The sequence below is a fragment of the Tupaia chinensis genome, unplaced genomic scaffold, assembly GCF_000334495.1.
Source record: "Tupaia chinensis unplaced genomic scaffold, TupChi_1.0 Scaffold146177_1, whole genome shotgun sequence".
NCBI classification, from domain to species: domain Eukaryota; kingdom Metazoa; phylum Chordata; class Mammalia; order Scandentia; family Tupaiidae; genus Tupaia; species Tupaia belangeri.
In genome coordinates, this window is record NW_006206032.1 from 1,319,978 (window position 1) to 1,341,411 (window position 21,434).

The 21,434-nt window shown below is 39.7% G+C and overlaps 1 protein-coding gene and 1 pseudogene across 2 annotated transcripts in view; both read right to left on the reverse strand.

Moving 5' to 3' along the window:
* Positions 1-21,434, reverse strand: part of LTBP1 (latent transforming growth factor beta binding protein 1) — a 269,142-nt gene that overhangs the window by 187,421 nt on the left and 60,287 nt on the right. For both annotated transcript variants that reach the window (XM_014584279.2, XM_027768415.1), the window contains exon 3: positions 19,553-19,827. In XM_014584279.2, coding sequence (XP_014439765.1) covers positions 19,553-19,827 — 275 coding nt within the window. The remainder of the gene's footprint in view (positions 1-19,552; positions 19,828-21,434) is intronic.
* On the reverse strand, positions 15,651-16,291 carry LOC102471997 (60S ribosomal protein L13a pseudogene; annotated as a pseudogene).

A 21,434-nucleotide genomic window follows, 5' to 3' on the forward strand; every position in this document is an offset into this window, starting at 1 on the left:
AATAATGAAGGTCTTAGCAGCGCTAACAGCTTCAAATTACAGTAAAAGTGGACACAACTCAATAATTAAATGGCATGGTTCTTATTACTATGGCAACCAGATCACCCCCAAAATAATGAGCATACAGGTCAGTTTTTGCCAATGCTTATTTCAATAACTGTACTGAGAGAAATTTTCTGTGTTAAGGTTCATTGCTGGTTGGTATTCTTTCAACAGTTAATGCTCCTCAACAATGGTAGGACTGAGCATAGACCATCTCCATGGAAACATATAGAAATAGAAATTACTACTCATGAGAAGGAAGCTCAAGTATTTCCGCTCCTCTCACATCTGTAACAGAACCGTGTCTAAGCAGGTACGCCTTTATCCATGAGATGCGTTTCTTGTAGGCAACAGATAGAGGGCTTCTGTTTTCTTTAATCCATTCAGTCAGTCTATGTCTCTTGATTGGAGAATTTAATCCATTAACATTCAATGTTATTATCGATCTTTGCAGACTTGTCTCTACCTTTAAATTGGTCATTATCTTGGCTGTCTTTTATTCCCTTATTTCTGGCTGTTCACTCTTTAGTTTTCCTGGAGCAGGTATCCTTCTAACCACCTCTTTTGTTTATCTTCTCTTTCCTTATCTTCACATCTCCAGAGAGAGATGAGAGAGAGCCTCATTTGAACCTCCAACCATAGGACTTACGCAAACAAGACAGAAGAGAAAAACACAGCTCCTCACTGCTCTACTTGTCAGTGCAGTGACCATGATTCCTGAAACACTGGGTGCATTTAAATGACTGTTGATCCTTTCTATCTTCATAACTGTCGCTAGCACTTGAATAGGTAAAGCTATTCAAGAATTATTACATTTACCCCATAAATATCCATAAAGGTAATAACCTTTCCAATATAAAATTACTATAAGCAATCAGATTTTAAAAAAAAACTTTTCACTAGTTATTAAAATAACTACAGAGTAATGTAAATCTTTTAAAAAATATTTGTTATTATCTTTTTTAATTGACCAAAGAGACAGAGAGAGTGAGAGAAGGGGAAAATGAGAAAAAGCAAGCCACTAGATCCAGGACTTGAACTGCAGAGTTGTCCATGTAAGAATCCAGCACCTTAACCACCATGCCACCTGCTGGCCCAGCCTTGTAATATATATATTTTTTTTTTATTGCATATCCATAAAGGTAATAACCTTTCCAATATAAAATTACTATAAGCAATCAGATTTTAAAAAAAAACTTTTCACTAGTTATTAAAATAACTACAGAGTAATGTAAATCTTTTAAAAAATATTTGTTATTATCTTTTTTAATTGACCAAAGAGACAGAGAGAGTGAGAGAAGGGGAAAATGAGAAAAAGCAAGCCACTAGATCCAGGACTTGAACCATGATCGGCCATGTGGGAATACAACACCTTAACCATGCCACCGGCCCCAAGTAATGTAAATCTTAACCTGGTTGAGAATATGTATCTTTAGACATTAACCTCAGTTCTGAGGTAAATCATACCACTTTCCTAATACTGGAACTTAAGCTGCGATCAAACTTGTTTTTAGATCTCCCTGTAAGTATATGAGGGGAATGACAGTTCAAAACTTATCATTTGGAAACATGATTTACAATTTTTGTCAATTGGTATTATTCAAGACTGGAGTTATTTCAGAGATGGACAATAAGTTGAAGAGGCTGTGATAGACATCAGAGCATGTTTTTATAAAATTTAATGTTCATGTCTTAAAATTGCTGATACTTACATTATCCTCATTGCAAGGGTGTTTGTACAGTAAGGAAAGGAAGATATAGCAATGGGGGAAATAAAGGAGATCTGGACTGGAGTTATTAGACTGGGCTTAAAATTCAGAATCTCTCTATCAATGAGCTGTTCAGCAGATCATGCAGCCTCTCTGGGCCAGTAATCAAACAACAAGACAATAACTATAACTTTAATAGGTTGGTAGATTGTACGATGCATTGCCAAGCAGGGCTGCCATTGCCCCATCAGCCCCCATCTGAGAATTAGAAAGAGGCAGCCCTTCAAGATGTCCTGCATCTGGACAGGGAGTCTGATAAGCCAAATGTGGGCTGGATTCCAGGCCCATTCATCCTCTTTAGCTGGTATCTTCCGTGGGTAAAATCTAGAACCAATGTTAAAGTGTTGCTATTGCTCAGGTGCTTAGGATACATGTTTTTAAGTACTCAAGTATTTAGCTAAGAGGCCACTCCACAAAGACAGTCACAATGTCAAGGACCTTTTAGTCTTATTATTATTTAAGTTATCCATTCTTTTCTTCTACATGCGAGAGAATGACAGTGATAGAACAACAGAGGGAAAGAAATGAACACCACCCTTCCCCCCCAGGGTCATCACATCCCAGCTCACCCTCACTCTCAACTGGCTCATATCATGGGCATGTGCAGGCCTACAGCACTTAGGAAGGTCCTGGGATGTGAACCTAAGACCTTTCCCATGGGAGTCCTGTTGTGTTACTGCTGTGCCACTGCCTGGCCCAATGTAAGACATTTAAAAATAAGAAAACTGAAATGCTCATTAATTATTCTTATTTTACACAGAACACACTTTATCTTGTTTTCAAGAACCATTACACAGTGGTCTTCATAAAGTTCACGGAAAAATATGTACTGCAAAATTATGCATCTCACAATTTTTTTGTATCAAAATTAACTTGTACTTTCGCTCTATTTTCCCACAAACATTTTGAAGTTCCCTTATATAAAATATGTTAAGTTTGAATAAAGAACATTTTCTCAAATGAGAATAAGGCACTGAGCCAACAGAACAAATAAAGCCTAAAATGTTAAAGTAGTACAGATTTTTAAAAATACTCCTAGAGACTGCACTGAGGGAAAATATGAAATAAAACAGAAGTCTGAATCACAGTAATTCTTACAAGAGTAGGCAGGACTGGGTTGAGGCAAGAGCTGAAAGAAGGAAGTGACTCAATGGCTCTACTGGGGAAAGGGATTCCAAAAAGATGGTAGAGCTCTAGCTAAGCAGAAGCAATCACCCCCACCTGGGAGAAGATGGGGGTGGAGGGGTGAGGAGAAAGACAGGCCAAGTGTGAATAAAGGAACAAAGACAGTGGATGTGGACAGTCGGACAAAGAGGTGGAGCTAAACCAGACAGAGCTTTCCAAATTTGGGATTAAATTTATAGTTGGATATAAAAATCAACCAGGAGACAGAGAAAAGGAAGCACCATATTCCTATTCCTAAGGCAAAAAAAAAGAAAAAAAAGGTTTGAATTATTTCTAATTAAATAACTGGCATTTTTAAAACAATGATAAACTCAAAAAATATTGATTAAAGGAGAAGGAAGAAGAGGAAACAATTCAGTGTTTTTATCAATGTATAGTTTTCTATATCTGCGACTTCTCAAATGCAAAAAAGAAGAACCAGAATAGAATATATTACTCATGTGGAAAAAATAAAAGAAATTAAATTTAAGATAAACATGAACAGGAAAAATTAGAAAATAAAATTGGATAATTATTAAAGACTCATGGGCAGACCTAGTAGGTGGTATGGTAGTTGGGGCACTGGACTTCCACATGGCTGACTGTAGTTCGAGTCCCAGACCTGGAGGCTTGCTTTCTCACTCTCCCTCTCTCTGGTGAGTGCATGTGCCCTATAAAAAATGTGAAAATAATAATAATAAAGAAAGTTAAATAACATTCTTTTTTTAAAAAAAGCTCACTGGCTATATTTCTCAAATAATAGAAGGAGAGCTTTTAAGTTCAGCACAAATGATCCCTTTCCCCAAAACATAGTGTTCGGCCCCAGTGAAGCACAATCCTGACCATCTATCTGTGCAGCCACATTAGCACATGGTGCATGGGGAATTCATCTTCCTACATAACCATACTCCATGCAGGCCTTGTGAAAAATAATCTGAGCCTGAACCACGACTGAGTAAATGGCAAGAGCACAGCTTTGAAGTAATGAACCAGATTCAAGTACTCACTCAACCAGCTACTACCTATTTTCTTCTCTATGAAATGGAACCAAAAATATCCATTTCACAGAGCTCTAGAAAGGACCAAGACAACACATGTGAGACTCTAGTCTCCATGAGACACCCCTATGGGCAACGCCCACTAGACTCTCAATCAGTATTAGACCTGTCTCCAGGTCCCTCCTTTAAAAACCTGGGATTACTAATGAAGGCACAAGTAATCCAACAGTTACTTAATATACAATGTTCCAGATTCAATTTAGGGAAAGCAGGTATATGCGAATAACCATTTAAGTTAGATAAAGAAATTTTTTTTTTTAACGAAAAGAAAATATCCCTAAGATCTTGCTTAAGATACTCCAATTTTCTCGAAAGTGCTCTGGCAAGTAGAGAAATGCTCAGTGAATACTTCCTGGGGAGAGTTTGTGATTACATGGATTTCGTTTTCATTCTACTAAAAAAGTACAACATGGTATCACTGAATTACAAGAACTGAACCCATTCATCTCAACATGCAGCAGATGATCTCATCCTGGGGAAGCCAAGATCCTACTTGTCCTGGTGCCAGGTCTGGGTGCCAGAGGACCAAGACCATGAAGAGGAAGTGGTGGAGCTCACTATATATCCCCTCCCCCGAGCAGCCAAAATCTAATCATAAAGCACCACAGGACACAGAACTCCCTACCTAAGACGGGTCCGAGGGAATATACCTGCCCTTTCAGGGGTGGACAGCAATGGCTTCTTAGGCATCCTTCATTCCCAGAGGACATGCCCAGAAGCCAGCGTGGGATAATATCAACAGAAAGGACGCTCGCTGGGCTAGCAACCGCAAAATTCCCGGTTTAGTCCCCACCTGCCACAAACTCAATACAGAATGCTGAACAAACTAATTTACCTGTCTGAGTATTTGTTTCCTTGTCAATAAAACTGTAAAGACAGATTAATTGCTAATATCTATTCATGTGCTCAAATCCTATGATTTTACAAAAGCTCCAGTGCAGGGCTGAGGGCAGCCCGGCAGCTTTGGAGGAAATGTTTCTGGTATCAAGGCAATCGATAAAGATCCGTTTCCTTGCCTGCCAGGCCGACACACTAAATGCCACTATGCTACATCTTGCCTACTTCTCTCCCCATACCCTGACCTGGGATGGCCTGATCAGTGAACCACAATGGACTTCCTCTCTTTTCCCTTTTTTATTAATTGCTTTTCTTCCTGTTATAGAGTGCATGCACGTGCAGGTAAGAGAGAGAGAGAGGAGCACCCTCTACTAGGCCTAGTCATGCTGCAATCCCCTTCCTCCAGCCCTCCAGCCTGTTGGATCCTGGACTCTTGAGTCCAGGCCTGGTACAGCCAACCGTACAGGAGATTCAAACCACAGTCACCACATGGGATCCAGCTTTTCTTTCTTCCTCCACCTTTCTGAAAAGACTTGTGTCTCTTAAAGTGCTCTTCTCTAGATTATATTAGATAATTATAATGAATTATGTGTGTTTATCTATAGGCTCAATCTCAGAAATTATCCAAGTGAGCCGTGGAGTTGCAGATCCCGCATGCACTGCTCTTACTGTTACAAAGTCATCAGCCCATGCTGCACAGGGATGATCCATCCATTATTTTACCTGTGCAGGTGCCACTCTCACCTCCGTCCACATTGAGCAGCATGTTACTCTGACATTCTAGCACAGAACTTTGAGGTATTCTGGCCAACAAAAGCTATACTCCTCAGTGCAATGCAATGAATCTGGTTAAGGAATACACATTCCATTTTTTGTTTCATCGTTTTTCAAAAGGCCCAGAATGATGGATAGCTGTCATGAGTAGTATTAATCCATACTTCTGTCACAGCTCTTCTTTGCCCCTACATACACTTTTTCACAATGATACAAACACATCCTCATTCTGGCAAAGTGACTCCTGCCCAGCAAAATGGTGTTCTTCTGCTCCCCAGATAGACTATGGCTCAAATTAAACTGGAAAATCCATGAAAACTCTTCAATGTCCCTGTAATAAAATTTAAGGATGCTTATATTGGTGCACAAATAAGAAAAAAGTTCCAACTCCTTGAACTCCATCACTGATACAACTACAACAAAGTCAACCTATCCATTGACTTGTTCAAAAGGCCTATTGTCATAAAGGAGAACGCTGTAGGCTGCAGCACTGGCAGGGTAACAGGCATTGTCTCATAAGAAGAGGAAAACGCTTAAATACTTCCAGATTTTCTAAAAGAACTTGTAAAAAATTTGCTTTGGCTTGAGCAGAACATTCTTTATAGGCAAGGTTTTTTTCTTCATCTTTTTTTTTTTTTTAAGTCCATCCAGCTTTCTTTTATTAGAGTAATTAAAACAATGTTAGGCATTTGGGGTATCTGATATAACCATAATCCTCTGATATTTCAGGCTATTGATTTTACAAAGTATCTACTGTGACCAGTGCATTAACTGCTGGAAACGTATCCACATCGATTTCTGACAGTGTGTTTGTTTAAAGCCTACTGAAGCCAAACCATGGGCTTCAAGGAATTCCAGACAACTACTTTAGTTTATGAAATGGTATTTTAAAAGTTACACTAAGGCAAAAATGGTTTTTCAAGTAATGTACAAAGGAAAAAAATTCTTAAGAGTGAAACTTAGGATTTTTACTTGACATCTTTTCTAAAGAAACAATCAAACTTGGGCTGCCTGTTGTCTCCACCTCTGCAATGATTTGAGTATCTCAACGGTCAAGTCTTCCAAGTTGTGACACATGTATTTTGTTCTTAAGTTGCAAAAAGAATAATTAAGTACTGTTAGGATTAGATTCTGACATCATAATTCCCGTTAGCTTTTCGTTGGAGCAAGACAACACAAATCATGGCATATATTCTAGTACCAGATGACGAGTAAATCAAATTTATTTTAAATTCCAACACCAGGGATGTGTCCATAAAGACAGATTAATGTTGAGAAGAAATAAATATGGAAAAATAGGCCTGGTTATTACTACTATAGCAACGAATGGCCCCAAAATGATGCGCTCCAAGGCCTATTTTCTTCAATGCTTATTTCTACAACTGTATTGAGAGAAATTTTATATTAATCACTCGTCCATTTCCCTTCAGTCTATAGAGAGATAGTAAAAGAAACAAAAAACATTTTAGACCTCAGCACTACATGAAATTGCAATGTATGCCTCATTTAGTTAAACTTTCAGTTTTTCCGTTTGTCGTCCAAGTACACAGAACTCGAACCTAATAATTACCTGTGGTTTGGTTGCAAGTCATGTATAAAAATGGAAAGCCACAAATAATTCGAGCAGGTCCGTTCAGATTGTTGGGAGCAGGGAACCACATCTGTGTTATCTGCTGCCCTACCACTTGTGACAGGACATTTACTGCTCACCAAAGAGCCACTGTCTTAGGTTGGTCAGCTGTCACAAAACATCACAGATGGAGTGGCTTAAACAACAGGCATTATTTCCTCATGGTTCTGGAGGTTGGAAGATGGCGATACCAGCATCATTGCTCTCTGGTGAGGCCCTTCTTCCTGGCTTGGAGGTAGCCATCGCCCACCTGTGTGCTCACATGATCTCCTTTGGGAGAGTGTGTCGGGAGAGACACCGTGTGAGCTCTCTGTTGTTTCTTATTTTAAGGACACTAATCTTATCATAGTAGGGCCCCATCCTATGACCTCATTTAACCATTTTCCTTTTTGGATCTATTTCTAAATGCAGTCACACTGAGGATTAGCATTTCAACATATGAATTTGGGGTGGACACACAATTCAATCCGAAGCACTAACAGGGTCATGTGACTCATTCTGAACAATGGGCTCCAGGAAAAGCAACAAATCTGGTGCGCTGTTAGGATTAGAGGGGACCATATATTCTAAATAGCAGTAATGCATGGAGTCCACCCTTGAAAATGTAGAACAGAGAATTCTGCTTTCCTGCCAGATATCTAGGACATGTAAACTGTTATGTTAGTCTGTTATTGAAGCACAACCTAGCCTAAACTGACTAGTACAAACATTCTTATTGGCAATGTATCTGTGTCCTATACAGAGCTCAATCATAAGTAGCCCTGCCCTCACTAAAAAAGCCCTGGATCAGGACCAGCAGTTGGCATAATAGCTATGTCCCTGGACTCCCATGTAGTTGACCGCAGTTCGCATCCCAGACCCAGTGGCTTAAACTCACACCAGGCACATGTGAGTGTGTGCCCAAGATCCCAAGAGGAGAATGGAGGAGAAGGAATTGAGGCGTGGCCATCCCTGGGGGGGAGGGGGCGTGATTTCTCGTTTTCTGTCTCTCTCTGTCTCTCTGTCTCTGTTTCTCTGGCGAGTGAACACGAACACGCCCTATAGCAATATCTCTCCAAAATAAAAAAGCACCAGATCAAAGGGGAAAGTGATGTAAAAGCAACAACTTTAAAATATTTAAATTTTAGTCAGATTCTAGGAGCAATTAGAAATCAGGGAAGCAAGATTAAGGTGAGCTGAAGAAGTGCTAGGAAGCTTTTTTTGGAAGAATTGAGACGTGAGAAGTTTCTCAAGTGAGGTTGGAATTGAGAAATTTGTTTTAAAAAAAAAAGTCACTGTATTTGATGTTGGTATAGACTGCTCTGTCTACGTGCCTGTATTAGTGGTGTCTAAGACTGTGGAATAGAGAAAAAGGAGTCAAAATCATCATGGTCAGAGGGTTGTAGGGCTCAGAGACCTTGGTGGTCTTCTCTGCTAAACCAGTTATTTGAAACACAAAAAAAACTAAAAGAGAGATTTGATACATTTGCTAGAAAAGGAAAGAGAGCTGAACTCAGAAGTACCAATAAAAACTAGGTTCAATCTCTCTGAGCCTGAAGCTGCACGTAAGTAAATGGGACACAAGAATATTGACCTTTTCCATCTCTCGTGACTATTTTGAAGGCCAAACGTGGTCATTAAGGGGCCAGGCAGTGGCGCAGCAGCAGTGCAACTAGACCCTCTTGGAAGGTCCTGCAGTTGTATGCTGGGACGTCCCTGTGCACACAGGCAGGCATACACACATGCCCATGATCAGGGCCAGCAGAGCCTGGAGTGGGGTGTGGGTCATGGTGTGATGAGTGCCTCTCATGGGGACTGCCTGTCTCTTGTCTCTGTCTCTGCCCCTTCTTTCATATGGAAAAAGTAAACTTTTTTATAATGCTCATAAATATGACATTTCTCTCCCAGTTATCAATTTTACAAAAACACACTAAGAGGCTGGCCCCAAAGTCACAGAATATAAAGACTGTCTTCATAACAACTCCACTAAATCTAGAACATTCTAAAGCAACTCTCTGCCAAGATGGTCATCTGAGAGGCACTGCTGTCTTTATTCAAAATATTTAGAATTCTCTTCAGGCCTAAGGACATATTTTAAATATCCTGGCTCATTGGAGTTGAATGAGCCATTAGAAGCTTTCAGATTCATTAAGAAGACAGTAAACAAGAAAGCTGAAGACCAGCAAAGAACTAACTATCTTGTGCAACTCATAATCTGGCTCTGAAACAATTTCTTCGAAGCAGACATGCTGAAGCTTTTTGCACAATGGCAGTACACTAGGGTAAATGTACAGTCTCATAAAATGACCTTGTTGAAGCATAATATTCAGTTTTATATATCAATTCTTTTATAGGCAAAAGGGGAAAGAGGAGGGAAACAATGAAAGGATGAGAAAGGAAAAAATCATAGTACTATCACCATCTTGGGAAAGGTAAGAGAGAGAGAGAGGAACAGGGAGAATTTTAACAGGGCAACACAGTTTCTCTCGCTAAAACTTTACGGGTCAGTTTCCAGAGGACTGGTATGTTAGTAACCCAGATGATTCTACTTCATTTTAACTAATCTCCATTCCAAGGGATCACACTGAGCCAAGAAACATCATCAGCTCCTACGATGCCAGCTGTGACTATTTCAACATTTCTTGTAATGTATAGAGTCTAAATCAACCATCAATTCAATCCACGGTCTCTTAAAACGACTTTCAACATGCTCGGAACTGTCATCTTCAAATATAATAACCATAAAATCTTGTCCTTTGCCCATAGCCGAAGTAGCTTAACAGGCTTCTCACTCTGAGCGGCATCTTAATTATTTTCATACTTATTCATATGTAAAAATGGGAGTCCAATTATTAATAAGTATATTATTTTAGTAAGCCCTGGAGGTATAAAATGTGGACATTTTATATTCCGTGTCATGATAAAGGCATTTTCATTGTCAATAAAATGAGAAAAAGATCTGAGAGGAGGGCTCTGAGAGGCATGAAGCAGCAGCCCGGACTTGCTGTCTATTAAACAGGTCGGGCTGGCTGCATGAACACTTAAAGCTGACACTGTTCGCTTACCAGAACACAACTGCCTGGGTAAAGACTGGATATTAGACTATAGGAAGGGTAATGTCTGGGTCACCACCCATTCTCTAAAGTACTCTCCTCCAGTTCTAAGAATCTGTATTTTGATTATACAAACATCTCAGCCCCATATTCCCAATCCAAGTAAAACTAGCAGTCTCCCCTCCGCTGGCAGAAGCCCAGTGACAGGCAGACATGTTCTCTTTCACATGCGGCACTTTCCCCCTTTGGATCTTATCCCTGTCTTTACTGATCTTTCTCGACTCCAGGCAAGAGGGCCCCTGTACAAAGTCAGTCTGGCAGAGGTTGCTGGAACAAGACCAGCAAACACTTAGGAGCTCCGGCACCTATCACTGAGCTGCGTATGACACCTTCAGGGATACCTTCTGCTGTTGACACAGGTAAGGTTTGGCAAGGATGGCTACAGAGTGCAGCCTTTTCAGAGCCACTAGAGACAACCAGACTCACTAACACTCAATTAAATATTTCTTAGATTATGCCAAAGCAGTACTTGAGTGGGACACTGAAGAAAAACCCAGATGGCATAGGAAGTGCCTGGTGTTAATGACTTATTCCACCTGAAGGAGGCCAAACTTCAGTAAATGCAATCAGCTCTCTGCTCAGTGAGAGGACAGATGTCTGGTTGTCCCAGACCTGCTCTCCCCATTCATTGTCCACCAGCAGCTCCAAAGGAAGATGGAGGCCACTGCTCGGGTCCAAGCTCAAGGGGAAGGGCCCTGTCCTACAGGCAGGTGGCCTCAGGCAAGAGGGAGGAAGCAAGGGCCACAAACTCACCTCTACTCTGCTGACTCAGCCCTCCTTTCCACAAAAAGGATATTATATATGTGAGAGGCCAAAAGTCCCAACTGTAACATTTTATAAGTATTTTCCCTTTAAACTTGTAATCTATTCCTGTAGTTTATGAAGTCATTTCAGTGAAAGAACAGTATGAAAAACGTTACAATGAGTCTGGCATTCTTCTTGTCAGGAGAAAACTAATCTTTCATCACAGTTTTTAAGACCTCACCCCAGGAATACTCTTACAGTTAGGACAGAAGAGATGTTTGTAGAAATTAAAGAGCAGGTGTCTAAGCAGAACTTAATATCCCAGCTCCCTTAACTGAGCACCAAATTCATTTCCCATCACTCGGAAAAGATGTTCAAAGTCTGAGTTGGTTCTCATCTACATCTCCAGGTACAGATGTACATTTATCCATCCATCCATCTTTTATCTGCCACGTGGAACTGGCAGGCATCATATCTCTGTCACCAATTCTCACTGGCTTCTATGTAATGGAAACCAAAAAGTATTCTTCATTCAAAATTCTGTGATGAAGTGTTGAGACTTTTTGTAAAAGCATCTTTGGGCCAACCAGTGGCATGGTGGTTAAGGCAGCTGGACCTCACATGACCTACTGCACAGTTTGAGTTTCAGACCCTGCAACTTGAAAAACACACCAGGTGTATGTGCAAGGATGCTCAAAATCTCCAAAGGAGGGGACAATGGAAGAAAAGGGATTGCAGTGTGACTAATCCCCATGAGAGGTGCTTTTTTTATTCCTCCCATCCCAACTCCCAGTCTCTCTCCAGCCAATAATGCCAGCAAAAAAAAAAAAAAAAAAACCTTTCAGCCTTGTAATTAGAATACTTTCCACCTCAATGAGCTCACACTTTCCTGTTAACTTCTCCATAATGCTTATTTAAAATAATATTTTTAAAACAAAAGCTAAGTGCATCTCTTTGGCTCACTTGAGTACTCTGTGTGTGTGTGTGTGTGTGTGTGTGTGTGTGTATTCCAGTGCTAAACTTTAGAGCTTGAGGATGTTATTGAATATATCTGCCAAAAAAGACCTATCTCTAATTAAATAATCTTTTTCTCCAATGGTCCATTCTGTTTCCATTTTTCCTGCCCAATGAGAACTGTTGGAACAACTTCTGGCACCTCTAAAAGAATCCCAAACAGTTCTTATGTCACTTTAACTCAATTTTGCCTCAGGTCTTATTATTATATATCCAACAATTAAAGGAAAGAAAGGTTTTTCCAATGATTTCAGAATTTCACATCAAGTACTGGCCCTTCCTTTTCTTTCTAATCCACATAAAGTTTATTTTCTTCAGTATATATTAGAGACCTTAATCTTAGAGTTTGTCTCATGGTGTTTTTGCCTTTATAGGGGTTTTATAGTTGCTGACTATGAAAGCAAGTTTGTGTGTTATTTGACCATTTTTACCTGTGCTAGAGCAAGGTACTAAAAACATAGTTGACTCAGATTTTTATATGTGAAATTTTCTGTTCTTCCAGCATTTGCAACAGGAAGGTCTAGAAGCACTTGAATTTTTTGTATCTTCTTATAATGTCTGTGTCAAATTAGGAAGCATGTTCCCACATTCAACCAAGAGCATATGATTTCTCAACCAGGCAACAGCAGACCCAGCATGAAAACTGGACCCTGAACTCTATATCATGATTCTAAACACTTCACAGGCAAGACCTTTTCATGCCATCTGGCATAATTAGGTCACTGTAAATGTTTATTTCCCGAAATTGGGCAATAAACAAAACATGTTTGAAACTAACCAAAAATTCAGCTGCCAAGTAAGTTTCAAAGCTAGGTCACTGTTCAGATAATCAATTCAAAACAAAAGACATGCTTATATAATGGAAAAGGTATACATGTTGAATTTCTCTGTGATGCAAAAATGAATTTGAGGAATATTTTCTGAAAATCGGCCTATCCTTGGAGATAAAAAAAAAAAAAAAACTGGCATGGAAATATTTACGTTTTAAGCATATGAAAACATGACATTAGCCTGAAAGTACCTGGTAATTGTAACCACCGGAATTGTAATTCTACCTTGAGTAAACTCTTGCAAACATTTTCAAATACATATGGAAAACCACCGTTTACTCCAGGTTGCACAGAAACCTAAGTCTGCCAAATGATGACTTGCCAAGTACTCCAAATTTGATTTACATTCAAGAAATGACTCCTCTGAGCCACCCTATATGTTTTATTAATTTCTATTCTTTGAATAAAGTGAAATTTAGTGATCCCTATGGCCAGCCTGATTCACATCAAAATCAACATGTAATACCAAAACAAGAAACTATCTGTAGGACTCTAAAAGATTAAACTTCATTTTCTACAAAAGCAAAACAACAGGAATGATCTTTTTCCTCTCCATCTTGGCACTCTCAGTGAGGTGAAAAATATCACAGAAATTTTCAATCCCATTCTTCCTGTTCTTTTCTTTCTGTCATACAACTAAAGTCATGGCCTTTGTTGTCATGATTTAACTCTCAGTAGATCTGTTCCCTAACCACTGAATTTTTTTCCATTTAACCTCTTTCACTTCATCTCTAAACACCACTGGACTCCCTGACTGACATCCAAGAATATACCACCCTTAACACCAACCATGCTTCTCACAAAGATGTAGCTGCTAACAGCCTCACAATCCTCCCCTAAGAGTCAGTTAATCAATCACAGGGAACATTTACATGGTTTCTGAAACAAGTCAAGAATAGTCCAACTTACAATCTTTTTCTTCACAACAATCTATAATCAAATCCTGATGCATGATTCTTCACTAAATCCTTTTTATTCATCTATTTTAAATTTCACTTCATAGGTTGACCCCTGGTCATTTCACACTTGAAAGAAAGCCAATTCCTTTCTCTTCCATGGTCTCTTCATGTCTTTCACCTCTACATTCACCCACTTTTAAAATTCTTTTCTAAAAACTCATTAAATTGATTCAAGTCACAGTTTTTGCTTTTGTTTTTCCCATAGGACGTGTGCACTTGCCAGAGAGCCACAGTGAGAAAGAAAGTAAGAAATCACCCCCGAGAAGATAGCCATGCAGCAATTCTTTCTCCTCCAGGAATTTTGGACATGCACACACATACTCCCAGAATAATTTTCAAGCAACCAGAATGCAGTCAGCCCTATAGAAGTGCAGCACCTTAACCAGCACACTACTTGCCTACCTTACCTTAAATATTTATTACTCTTGGGGTTTTTTTGTATTCTTATTTATTTACTTTTTTTAATTTCATTTTCTTTTATACATTCAATCACATTATTTAGCTTACAAAGTGAATATTTCAACAAGTGAACATTTCTCCCTAGTCCAGTTGATAAAACTATAAAATATCTTCAACAGATAATACATTTCTTTGTCCCATTAATGCTTTGTCTCTATATTTTTCTTCTAAATGTCCTTCTTCAGACCCTAGTCTAGGAAATGTTAGTGTTTTCCCCTTCTCATTTTCAAATATGCTGAGACATTCAAAGAATAATATTCAGTCATCTGTATATGGACCTCTCACAGTCAACACTGTTATGATTTTGCTTTATTTTTGTGTAAATATATGTGAAAGTAAATTATGGACATTACAGCGTTTGACTACTACAGTGTTCAGCATTCATCTGTTAAGAATAAAAACTTCCTATTATAACCCCTATACTATTCTCATACCTAAGAAAATAATTCCAAAATATCAACTCATAGCCAGCTCAGATTCAAATTTTCCCAGTTGTTCCAAAAATGTCTTTTAGATCTTGCTTTTATTCTTTTAGAAAGCAAGATTTAATTAAAGTTTATATATTTATTATTGTCTCCCCCTTTAGTCTTTTTCTAGCAAAGTCATTCTACTTTTTTCATAGAGTGACTTTTTTATCAAATCAGGCAAATATAAATCTGGTTGCTTTTTCTCTGAATGTGTGTGATATTTCTGGCTTGTTCCTTTACCTTCATGTTACCTACTGGAGGTTAGGTGTAAAGGCTTGAGTAGACTCAGGTCAAACATTCTAGGCAAGAACACTTCAAGGGTGACACTGTACACTATATCACATGAGTGTAGGCAATGATATTGGCTGAGCTTGATCACGTGATCTGGTAGGTTCTCATCATTTTGATCCTGTCACCTGTCACTGTCACCAAGTCATTTATACGTGCTACATCTCAGATTTAAGAGCCTTCACATCTGTGCTAAAGTCTGCTCAAAATCCCAAGTTATCTCCCTTTCTGATCACTTCTGGTACCTCTTCCTTGTCCATTTCTTGTTTTCTTCCCTCTCTTAATTATTCATCTCTCCTTCTGCTCTATAAGCTTAGTTTTCTAAACCAATCATCCGTTTTCCTCTCTCATCCAAACAGTTCTGAAACTGAACTCTATGAAGGTTACCTGAATTTAAATGCATTAATAACAGTTTATCTTGAGGTTTTCAATCCCAAGTTTACCACCTAATTATTAGAATGTTTACTGCCTTATAATAAGAATGTACCACGAGGGGGGGGGGGAACAACTCTTTTTTTTTAAGGCATAAACAGTCTTTATTGGGCTCAGACCAGGAGTCCATGAGTCTTGAGGGCCTCTGTGTATTTACCAATTTTCTTCTCCACATTCTTTTTGGCCTGTTTCTGTAGCCTCATGAGTTGTTTCTTTATCTGGTAGTGCATCTTGGCTTTCTCCTTCCTCCTCTCCTCCAGGGTGGCCATCACTGTCTGGTACTTCCAGCCGACCTTGTGAGCCAGGCGCCCCAGGTAGGCAAACTTCCTTGTAGGCTTCAGTCGTACGACCTTGAGAGCAGCAGGCACCACCATCCACTTTTTCTTATCATAGGGTGGAGGGATCCAGTCAACACCTTGAGGCGGTCCAGAGCAGCCTGGCCCCGCTTGGTCTTGTGGGGTGGCAAGCCTCGTACAGTCTGCCAGAAGATGCAGCTGGGGGCCCGGAAGTGGTAGGGGCCACGGGATGGATTTGTGTTCATTCACTTGTGGAGGAAGGCCAGGTACTTTAATTTGTTTCTGTAAAAATGGCCAGAAATGTTGATGCCTTCACAGCGCACAACCACCACCTTGCGGCCCAGCAGCACCTGCTTGGCCATGATGGCTGCCAGGAGATGGACTTGGCCATCGAGCACCAGGACCTGCCCCATCGAGCACCAGGACCTGCCCCTCCGCCATTTTCGGCAGCCGCCTGGGAAAAAAGGACTGTTTCTATCAAATTTATTTTGTATATGACCTCACAGAGCAATATATAAATATAGGTGTTTATTGGAAATATTGCATTAAAAGTCTTATTGGTTGAAACCTGCAACAAAAAAAGTGTGTGTCCACTGAGCAAAGCAACAGATAGAAAGTATGCAGCTGTTTCTCTTTTTTGGGGGAAGGTGGGATGTAGGCGGTACCATTCATTTAAAATCCACCTATAATGCCCAACTGTAATTATGCTTGCAAGTCAACCTTAACAACAAAGCACAATTTAAAAAAAAAAAAAAAAAAACATGTTTGTAGGCTACATCTAAATACCATGGACTATTTGCCAATAATTTTTTTTCTTCTTTAAATGCTTGGATCATCATTATTTTACAAATTAAATGGGCATCTAGCAGCATTTCTTATGAATAGAAAGTAGAGTACACATATGCTGAGAATGCCTTCTGAAAACAGGTCTTACTCTGAAGCTGTGTGTTAGTGACTACACATGCAAAATGAATTAAGAATTGAGATCACTGTCTGGATCATTTAGACCGAAAGTCACAAAAGTCAGAGAAGCATCCAGATAAGGCAAAAATCCTGAACTAAGTCTGAATTAGTTGGGTAACTCCAAGAATTATCAATTCATTTTTATTGTGTAGTCCGGTTTAGGCTTACAATTAATCATTTGTTTTGATCTTTTCTAGTTAGCAATCATCTGCCTAATGTTATACAACAATAACAAGTTTGGTATGCCTCATTTTCATGCTTTTTATCATCTGTGTTCCAACTTGGAAACTGGGGAGAAAGGTACTGGGCACACAATTTTAAAAGGATCTGCTTTTTTCCTTTCTCCATGACCAGCCTAAGTTGGAATGACTAAACAATGCAAATAGCACCAAATTTGCCCTCCTTCTCCAAGGCTAGTCTGGGGCAAAAATGTGAAGTATGTGAAATTCATCTGCAGCCCCACTGCTCCTATCAAAACTTGCCCTTAGCACAAAAGTTCAGTCTTCACTTATAAGTACAAGTTAAATTGATGATGTTGCTTCCCCTAAAAGCTTTTGCAATACTGAACTCCAATTAAGGAATCAAATGCTATGTCAGGTCCCTGCATTTCAGGTATTCACAGGCAATAAAGATGTTTGGGGAAACAAGGCTTTCCTAGTTTTATTGAAATTACGTGATAGAAGCAATTATTTACTGTGACTACTTTAAAATTTGACTATACCTCTATCAGTGTTCCTTAATATTTGCATAGTCTTATCATATCTGCAAAACAGGGCTCACATTAATTATCTAGCTTCATCTTAACAAAGTCCCAAGAGCTCTACATTCTGGTGTCCACCTTGCAGAGAAACCTGGTCTCCTGCTACCAGGTGCTAGGCCCATGGCTCTAACCAAGATTCTAAAATTCCATATCCACGCTCTTTCCACTGCCACATGTTACTTTCCTTCCTACACTTTTCACTGTCCTAGAAAAATGTAATAATTCTACCATTGATTTGTGAGTACTGAAAAGTGTTTCCCAGGTTTCTTCCTTCCTTTTTTTTTTTTTCTTTTTTGCTATAGGGTGAGTATGCTCATCAGAGAGACAGACAGAAAGTAAGAAATCACCCCCCAGGGGGATGACCACTCTGCAATCTCTTCTCCTCCATTCTCCTCTTGGGATTTTGGGCACACATGCACACATGCCCAGCATGAATTTTAAGGTGCCAGGTCTGGAACTTGAACCACAGGAGTTCAGCGACATAACCATTACGCCATCTACTGGTCCCTTTCTCAGGTTTCTAAGGCAGTAACAACTGATTCTATTACTACTCTCAAGTATCTCTCACACACATAATTTCTGAATATTCAGGAAACAATAGAGGAATAATAATAAATACACTTCATTTATTCCTCTCATGAGGTGTTTAAACCGCAAGAGGATAAGAGGAGAGCCACAGGACAAAGTCTATGTCGTTTTCACAGAATCCCAAAGCAGGAGACATAAGCCCACCAAGTAGCCAGAGAGGAGCCAACGCTTTCAGATTGCCTTCGCTATTCACACTGAATGATGTGTTTGCTTTTTTGCTATAGGGTGAGTATGCTCATCAGAGAGACAGACAGAAAGTAAGAAATCACCCCCCAGGGGGATGACCACTCTGCAATCTCTTCTCCTCCATTCTCCTCTTGGGATTTTGGGCACACATGCACACATGCCCAGCATGAATTTTAAGGTGCCAGGTCTGGAACTTGAACCACAGGAGTTCAGCGACATAACCATTACGCCATCTACTGGTCCCTTTCTCAGGTTTCTAAGGCAGTAACAACTGATTCTATTACTACTCTCAAGTATCTCTCACACACATAATTTCTGAATATTCAGGAAACAATAGAGGAATAATAATAAATACACTTCATTTATTCCTCTCATGAGGTGTTTAAACCGCAAGAGGATAAGAGGAGAGCCACAGGACAAAGTCTATGTCGTTTTCACAGAATCCCAAAGCAGGAGACATAAGCCCACCAAGTAGCCAGAGAGGAGCCAACGCTTTCAGATTGCCTTCGCTATTCACACTGAATGATGTGTTTGAAGGAAAATGTAAACTTTCCCTTACTTCATGACATAAATACAAGTCTAAAGTTGCAGATAAATCCAACGATATTTAAAATGTATTTCAAATAATCTATGCACTATCATTCTAGTTATGAATGGTTATCAGAAAAAAAGTAAGTGATGGCATGAATTATTATCACGCCATAGCTCGAAAACTCGGTTCAACTTACTAGCCACAAAAGGCTCAAATATTTTCAAAAAGCTTTGCAAAATGGATCTCCTATAACATACCTCAGGCCAAACTCCTGTTTTATACACAAATCATCCTAACTGAAGAAAATATAAACAGGTAATCACAGACTTCCAACATTTCTGGAAGCTCACTACAAAAGACTATGTTACACATCAGGGACTGGCAAGCTTTTTCTGTAAAGAGTCATACAGTGTTTTGAGTTTTGTAGACCATATGAGCTCATTGGAACTACTCACTTCTGCTGTCAAAACATGAAAGTGGACCCAGACAATATGTAAATGTGTGAGCATGGCTGAGTACCAATAAAACTTTATTTATAAAAACAGGCCCATGGGGCACAGTTTGCCAGCTCTTTCTACAGAAAATCATTTCACCAAGCCTGGCTTTCATATTAAAAGGACAGCACATCTAGAATGTATTACTAAAATACACTGGGGGTTTCCACTTACCTGTGACCCAATGGTTTCCTGGAAGCACCGGCCAAGCTGCGTTTTAGCAGCCACAGGATAGATGTGAGGAATGACCTGCTGGTGAGAGTATGTGGAATGTATGGTTTGGGTCTTCTGGACAGGATGGCCTTGGTAAGAGACTTGGGACTGGCTGGGTTGAGATTCTTTTACTTTCTGGCCTGTTGGGCCATCAATTCTTGAAACCTGATGTATCTGGACTGAAGCCTCAGGAGGATGTTTCACATGGATATTGACTATGTTGGGAGGAAATTTCACTAAAACAAATGGGGAAGAATACTTGTTAGCCCTAAATAATTAACAGGCAAGCCAGGAACTTTAAAGCATGAAGTAAACTGTATGCACACACATATGTAGTGATAGGCATATGTACAACACATGGGATAATTTATACATAAACACCATGTATAGTTATATTACACAACCTTGGATTCTTTTCTGAATTATTTATTTATTTTTATCTAGAGAGGTTTTTCCGATAGGGTGCATGCACTTGCCAGAAAGAGAAAGAGAGAGACAGAGAGATAGAAACCGAGAAATCACCCCCCACAGGGATGGCCACACCACAATCCCTTCTCCTCCAGTCTCCTCTCGGGATCTTGGGCATGCATGCACACACGCCCGGTGCGAATTTAAGCCACCAGGTCTGGGACTAGAACGACGGTCGACTACATGGGAGTCCAACAGCATAGCCATTACGCCAACTGCTGGTCCCCTGAATTATTTTTGATATAATAATTGTACATATTTATGGGGTTCAGTGGAATTGTGAATTACATGAACACGATATGTAATGATCAAATTAAGGTAATTAGCATATCTATTATCACAAATATTTATCACTGATTGGTATTGGGGACATTCAAAATTCTTTTAGCTGTTTTGAAATACAAATCATTGTTAACTATAGCTACCTTACTCTGCTAGAACAGTTTAGAACTCAATCCTTTTACCTAACTGCAATTCTGTATCCCTTAACTGAACTCTGTCTCTACTCCCTATGCTCACCACTTTTCCCAACATTTTTTAAAGAATTATTTCTTAGGAACCAGCATTTAGCATAATGGCTATGTCGCTGGTCTCCCACGTAGTCGATCGTGGTTTGCGTCCCGGACCCGGTGGCTTAAAACTCACGCTGGGCGCGTGTGTGTACATGCCCAAGATCCCGAGAGGAGAATGAAGGAGAAGGGATTGTGGCGTGGCCATCCCCCCTGGGGGGTGATTTCTTGCTTTCTGTCTCTATGTCTCTCTCTGTTTGGTGAGCGCACGCGCCCTATAGCGAAAACCTCTCAAAAAAAAAAAGAAGAATTATTTCTTTAATTTTATTTATTATTATTTAATTTACTATAGGGCATGTGCACTCCCTGGAGAGAGGCAGAGAGAGAGACAGACAGACAGACAGACAGAGTGAAAAATCAAGCCACCAGGTCCAGTACTAGAACCATGGTCACCCTTGTGGAAGTTTAGCATCTTAACCACCACCCCACCTGCTGGCTCCTCTTTCCCAATTTCTAGCAACCACTATTCTCCTCTTCAAGTTTTGAGTTTTCACAAATGAGTGACAACATGTGATTATTTTTCAAAATTCTTGAGAATAAAAAGGTACCCTTTTTCTAGTACATGTGCCTTATCTATTCTATTTGTTCCTTCAAGAAGAAGGAACATGTCTCGTGAAGTTTACATTTCCTACAATGCCAAGCATGAAGGTAGAGGCTCAGTAGCTATTTAAAAGTATAGTTTAGTGGGAACCAGCAGTTAGCATAATGGCTATGTCACTGGACTCCCACGTGGTTGACCGTGGTTCGTGTCCCGGACCCGGTGGCTTAAAACTCACGCCGGGCATGTGTGTGTGTGCCCAAGATCC